We start from the raw sequence: 6749 nt of genomic DNA on the forward strand, positions 1-6749 counted from the left end.
TGGGGGGGGAAAAAAAGAGGAACAAATGTAACCTGAACAATAAAGATTTAATTAAAAAAAAAAATAAGGCAGAGAGAAGCTTCCACTCTCCAAGGTGGTTGGGAAGGGTCCAGATTCTAATCACTTACTTGGTTATTTTAAATATTCTTAGAAGCCGGAGAGCTCGCAAGACACTGATTCCAAAAGATGTTCCAGGTCTGAAGATGGCCCAGACCACTTCAAAGATACTGCCCACCGTGACCTAAAGAAGCAAACCCAGCCACAGTACCAGGAGGAGGAAGAGAGGAGAGGAACATTCTGGTAGTCGGCAATCAACAGTACTCATTGGGCTGGGGTGAAATTAAAACTCTCCCCTCCCCACCCAGCCTGCCTCTAACAGGTCTATCTATTTCCAAAGGACGCTTCTTCCCTCTGCTCTCCACCCTCCTTGCTAACTTTAGTCCTGCAGACTGTGGGCTGGTTTACTGACTGCTGTTGTCCTTGGTGAAAACTACAAGTGATCAATTCTGCACAAAATTGACAGCCATAACTGTCTTACATTGTAACACTTTGAGCAGACAGACAAAAGAGTCGTCCTCAAAGCAAGGAACCAAACTTGAAGTAATACAGGTTGCATTCCAATATAAAAATCTCAGGGAGGGCCCACATTCTCTCATTGTTCTAGAATTTAGTGCTCACAAGAACGGCTTAGTCATGTGTAGAGTATCTGTCAGTCCCTCAGGCCCCACACAGCCTAATGCAGGGGTGGGCAAACTTTTTGACTCGAGGGGCACAATGGGTTCTTAAACTGGACCAGAGGGCCGGAACAAAAGCATGGATAGAGTGTTTGTGTGAACTAATATAAATTCAAAGTAAACATCATTACATAAAAGGGTACGGTCTTTTTTTTTTTTTTTAGTTTTATTCATTTCAAATGGGCCGGATCCGGCCCGCGGGCCGTAGTTTGCCCACGGCTGGCCTAATGTGATGGCGCTACTGCTACTGGGTGGCAGAGAATCTGACTGCTGTAGGAAGCAGCAATGTCAAATTAAAAACTGAACTTGTTTTTTGTTTTAATTATGCACCTAGTGATTGTCCACTCTATAGTCTCTACATCGCATGAGGAGAAATAACCGATAAATTCATCCTCACAGCAATTCTGAAAATATGTAGATAAAGAAACCAAGACTATAATGGTCTTTCACTGGCTGGGATGCCTGAAAACTGCCCGTACCCAGAAACATATGTTCCACGTTAAAATGCAGATTGGCAAGTGCTCAAAATCCTTAGCACGTAAATGAAAATTTGGCAGGAGAAAAAAAAGTAGGTTTGGCAGAAAGAGAAGTGGATCAGGAACCCAAAGTTTTGGGACCCAGCACTGCTGCTAACGGGCGATGTGAACTGGGGACACGTGTCCTCTGGGAATGGGCAGGCTAACTCCTGACACGCAATCTAGTGGACAGGGCTCCTGAAAGCCATGGAGGACCACAGTGTATGTGAAAGCACCTGAATCCTGTTAGGAACGTGCACAGTTATATATCCATATTATCTAGCAAGTGGACAGTGGACGACATTTCTAACGTGTGTGTGTGTGTGTGTGTGTGTGTGTGTGTGTGTGTGTGTACGCATCCATGTGCATGTCTGTATGAGGGTATATTTAGATAATTTTCCCAACTGCAACTGAACTAAAAAAAACTCCAAATATATAAGCTCCTCTTTTTTATTGAACTACCTTCTGGAATCAAGTTTTTTCTCTCCCCTCTCAGGCATTCCCCAGGATACTAAGTGATTTAAAACTCTAGCTTTGTCAAATTCACTGAGCTGTACACTTAAGGGTGCCCTCCATGGTGTGTGTTACACTGCCATGAAAACATTAAAAATAAAGCTTAAAACCAACCAACCAACCCAGTGTGGCAAGGATTCACTCACTCCTGCCCCCGTTAGCTAACCTTATCTGGTCCCCTGGTATAATTTCTGATTTCAGTGCTTCAAGCTGGGCAAGAGAGGAGCTGCTTGTCCCACCCGTGGCTTATCGACAGGAGGGCTCCTGAGCACTTACCCCAAAATCAAAGCAGTTGAAGGAAGAGTGAAAATAAAGGCGAGGCCCCATGCCGTACATCTTCAGGGACATCTCCAAGAGGAAGAGTCCCAGAAACAGAAATTCTGCATAGTCTGAAAGCATCAAAAGCAGGAGCATTTGTTCCCTAGATGGCAGGCTCCCACACCCCCGAACCCAAAAACTGCAGAGGTGCCCTCCACACGAGCAGGACCCACTCATGTGAGGAGGGTCATGACCAGGGCAGGTCAGTACCAGGCAACACCCAATGATGTCAGAATTCGCTCTCACCCAGCAGCAGCCCCAGGTGCTCCCCAGGTCGGCTTTGCTCTCCATCAACAGGTGGGTTTGCCACTGCCCTTTAAATGGTAGGTGGCTCCCCGGAAAGACGGGGCTTTACCATGGCTTCGATGTGAGAGCCAGAAGGGTCCCCCACATGCCCAGTCGTGGCAGCCTCCTGGAGCCCCACTCACACACAGTGGCAGCCTTACCCAGAGGTGACTAACCCTTACATCCCCTTTGTGGTCTATTCGGGGTACCCACTGCCCTAAGAGCTTCCTCCCTACACCACTGATCCTCTTTAAAATACTAAGTGAAGGCCTTACAGCACCCGAATTGCAATGCCATCTGTTGACTCCTCAGCAAAGATTTGTTTATCTGATTCAATAACGAATGACAGATTGGAATGGTCCCTTGGAGACAGCCCTGGCCTCCCTCACAACGTGAAGGGGGAGAACTCTGGGCGGACAGAAGCACTGCCAGGCCCGGCACGATCCTGGCTCTCTGACACTTGCACCTGGAGAGCCCGCAGTCACGGGTCACTCACAGAGGAAGTGGGTGAGCCACTGGGGCTGGTTGTGATGGACGATGGCCACGCAGGCGGTGTTGAGAGCCACCAGGCTCAGCACAATCCAGTAAAACACCTGGGATTTCACCATGTGGCGGACAGAGATGCGCAGAAGCCTTTCCTTGTGCCGGAAATAGGAGGCCCCGTCCACCTTTGCGCTTTTGATGCTGGCTCGGGCGAGGGGTGTGCCTGTGGGGGAGAAGCAGGGAGGGAGAATGAGGCTGCAAAAACGATCACCCTCTGTGGCGAGGGGGACAGTGTCGGTCCCCCAGCTGGGTGGCCACCATGCTGCAGGCCTGGGGATACCCGTAATAAGGAGTCTCCACAGTAGAGATCCCTGCTTTTCCTCTGGGCACGCTCAGTCCTAGAAAGGATTCCCTGGGTAGGAGGACACAAGGCATATATACCTGGTATCTTAAAGTTAATCATATCATGTTTATGTTTGGGCTTCTCTCTGGCCCTTCCTTTTCAATATACTTCGGGGGCTGGAATCATTCCGCTGCCTCTGTGATCTTTCTGCCACGGGCAGCCGAACACAGCAGTGAGCTCTGTACGCCTCTTCTGCTTTTAAGAATGAAGACCCCTCCCTTTTTCTTGAGGAAATATCTGCCATCTGCCAGCATTTCTAAGAGAACCTGGGACTGAACACGTCATGCTGTAGGGTTCTCAGTAGGAATTTGTTTAAATATCACATGGACGATGGGACGGCAGGAGGTGGGTGCTACTGCGGTTAAGAAGGTTCTCAAATGGGGGTTACTAGGAGCAACAGGCCCTCAGCTCCTTTGAACGTATCTGAGTGGGTTTTCATTATCCCGCAGGAGGGACCGGCCGATGGACACATGGGCTCACGTGAAGAATCTGGGCTGGATTTTTCTAAGCCCATGTTTCATGTGAACAGGGTCCCCATGTCCATTTTTTTCTAAGTCATTGTAGATTAGATTCCCACACCTTCTCTAATCACATTCCTGGGTTCTGGATTCTTTGGGTTCCCTTCCTCTTCGTGGTGCTTCTCAAAAGACAGGCTCTTTGTTTTGATGGGAGATTCAGAGAGGGGAAGACCTAGCTGGTCCCACTCACCCACGGAGGAGATATCCACACAGTGCTCGTCGCTGGAGTCTCGAGTCATGACCTCCGTGCGGCTGCGCTTGATGGTGGCCCTCCGAAGCACTGCGCCAGGACAGGGGAGGCAGGTGAGGACATGCACAACCGGGTCATTCTGCTCAAAACTGAGGATTGTGGGCCAGAGGCCTCTGGGACCCAGGCGACTGCCCTTAAACAGCTGAGCCAGGGTCACAGAAGTTGCAAACGTCTATAGAGACAAGACTCCCGTGCTCAGAGGCACCTATCTGCACTGGCTCCTCATCAGCGAGGCACTTCCTGGGAATGAAAGTGGTCCCAAGAGGATCTCCACTGATGTTCAAAGAAGATCCCTTATATGCCATGGATTGCATGATGGGCTTTTTATTGCACATTATCAACGACACACCCCGGAACCAAAGTAACTCTTGCATTTGGCTTTCATTGCGTTAAAAAGCATTTAAAAATTTGTGACTCAATTCCCTTCCTTTCAAAGCATGAAGGATTTTATGACAGAGAGACTTCGGTTTCAAATCCCAGAGCGCCCTTCTTTTATTTCTCTCTCCTCTTTGGATCAAGAGAGACCACCACGCATAAGAGGGGGCGATGCCAGTGGAGTGAGGAGTTGGTTGGAGCCTTACCTTCCAAGGCTGACGTGCCAGCATTTTTATTTTCTTCAGCAAGCATGACTTCCTCTACATGGAAACAAATGGTTTAGTCAATTATCTGTAAATGGCAAATTATCTTGCAAAATGAAAATCCCTCAGGGAGGGCTTGGGCTCCAGCGCAACAGAGACGGAACAAAGGGTTCACAGTCCTTCACAGGCATCAGCAAGAGAAAGCCGCCAAGGTCAGGGAGAGAGCTCCCCAGACACATCAGAACAGAGGGGCATTCTGGGTGCGCGGGCGCTTGGGGAAGATGGTAAAATCCAGCTCTGTGTCTAACACACCCCTTCAGGAGGATGCTCATGAGGGGCAGAGCTGACCTTTTTAACTAAAACCCCCTTAAATTGAGAGGAATGAAAACTTCAGTTTCTGGTTTTTCTTCTGCCCAGGTTCTTGTCTTTCCTAACCCCTTAAGCCTTCTCCAGCAACGGGAGCTTCCTTAGTTTCTCTTGTCTGCAACTTCACATCTACCGGCTCATTCAGGAGGCGAGGCCACGCTTTGGGCGTTGGCCTGTCTACTTCGTGAGGAGCAGCACTCAGGGAGAGGAGCAGGGCTGGAGGGCTGGCTTCCTCCCAGCCTACCACCCACCACTCCATCCTGCCTTCCTTGGGCAGAGCTTGAGCTGACCATGCTTGGGCCCATCATGAACATGTCCTTGCGATATTGGATTTTGTTCACGATCTATTCCTGACACAGAACTCTTAAAACCCTTGGAATTTACTGTCTTCTGTACACTAATGAGATGACTCATTGTGTGGGAGGCCTAGTCACCAGAATGGGGGCTGGTAACTAGAAAAACCAACCCCAAGATTAGAGGGTTATAACTTACAGCCCTATCCCTCTCCCACCTCCTGGGAAGGGAGAGGGGCTAGAGATTATTGAATACCAATGGCTGATGCATTAGTCAGTCATGCCAATGGGATGGAACCTTCATAAAACCTAAACATCAGGGAGCTCCTGGGCTGGTGGCCACGCCAAGATCCTGAGAGGATGGCCTGTCTGGAGAGAGGACGGCAGCGCTGTGCACCCCCAACCTCTGCCCCTCACCTTGGTCTGTATGTATCTTCATTTTGGCTGTTCCTGAATTGTATTCTTTAGAATAAGCTGGTAGTAATTATCGTTTTTCCTGAGCTCCAGAAGTTGTTCTAGTGAATTATCAAACCCGGACCCCTCTGAATTTGTTGTCAGTGGGGCAGAAATGCAGGTCATTGGGGGCCGCTGCTTGTGGCTGGTCCCTAACCTGTGGAGTGTGCATGAACTCCAGGCAGTACTCAGTGTCAGAATGGAACTGAATTGTTGAGTATCCGACAGGTGTCGAAGAATGGCAGGACTGACTGGTGTTGGAACAACATATTTGGTTGTTGGTGTTTGGAAAAGCACCACACAGTCCCTTGGCCTCCCCCAGGGCAGCCCTGTACTCCCCATTGGCAAGATCCTATTTTCTATACTTGTTAGAATAAGCCTCACCAGCATCCCTCCAAACTTGCCAACAAAATAGGCCCTGTCTGGTGGAACTCGGAGCCCCCTATGTGGCCCCACCCTCACTTGGCCTACAGTAGACCAGTTTGGAGACCTAAGCAACCATTGCCTAGGATTCTGGCTGCTGGGGGAAAGCTTGCAGCAGGCCCTATTAAAAGATGGTTTATAATTTAAGCTCCTGTAACAAGTTCAAGGGCAAGCAGAAAAGGGTAAAGTCATTACCACAATTCCACCTGCATATAAAATTGAGAGCGTATAATGAATGTATTTCCCAGGGAGGGGGCATTTTGAAGCTCAGGAGGGTGGCCATTCTACCAGGTCCTAATGTTTAACTTTCTCTTTTGAGTACAGCCTCCGGTGAAATTCTAAGTTAGCATTTTGAGTGTTATTGGTGGAATGCTCCTTGATGCAGACAAAGAGGGTTTTAAAGTCATTGGACTGTACAGTTTGAGAGCACCCTTTTAAAATAGGTACTTGTTAGCCCTAGCTGGTTTGGCTCAGCGGATAGAGCATCGGCTTGAGGACTGAAGGGTCCCAGGTTCGATTCCGGTCAAGGGCACATGCCTAGGTTGCCAGCTCGATCCCCACTGGGGGCCATGCAGGAGGCAGCCGATCAATGATTCTCTCTCATCATTGATGTTTCT

The 6749-nt window shown here is 49.0% G+C and overlaps 1 protein-coding gene across 1 annotated transcript in view; it reads right to left on the reverse strand.

Moving 5' to 3' along the window:
• The window catches only part of CACNA1E (calcium channel, voltage-dependent, R type, alpha 1E subunit), a 340306-nt gene that overhangs the window by 78266 nt on the left and 255291 nt on the right, over positions 1 to 6749 (reverse strand). Inside the window, exons 10-14 of the mRNA XM_005880270.2 lie at positions 4601 to 4654; positions 3960 to 4049; positions 2862 to 3071; positions 2039 to 2151; positions 129 to 241 (exon numbers count right to left, since the gene is read on the reverse strand). Of these exons, the coding sequence (XP_005880332.1) occupies positions 129 to 241; positions 2039 to 2151; positions 2862 to 3071; positions 3960 to 4049; positions 4601 to 4654 (580 nt within the window). The remainder of the gene's footprint in view (positions 1 to 128; positions 242 to 2038; positions 2152 to 2861; positions 3072 to 3959; positions 4050 to 4600; positions 4655 to 6749) is intronic.

Source organism: Myotis brandtii, unplaced genomic scaffold (genome assembly GCF_000412655.1).
Source record: "Myotis brandtii unplaced genomic scaffold, ASM41265v1 scaffold630, whole genome shotgun sequence".
NCBI classification, from domain to species: Eukaryota; Metazoa; Chordata; class Mammalia; order Chiroptera; family Vespertilionidae; genus Myotis; species Myotis brandtii.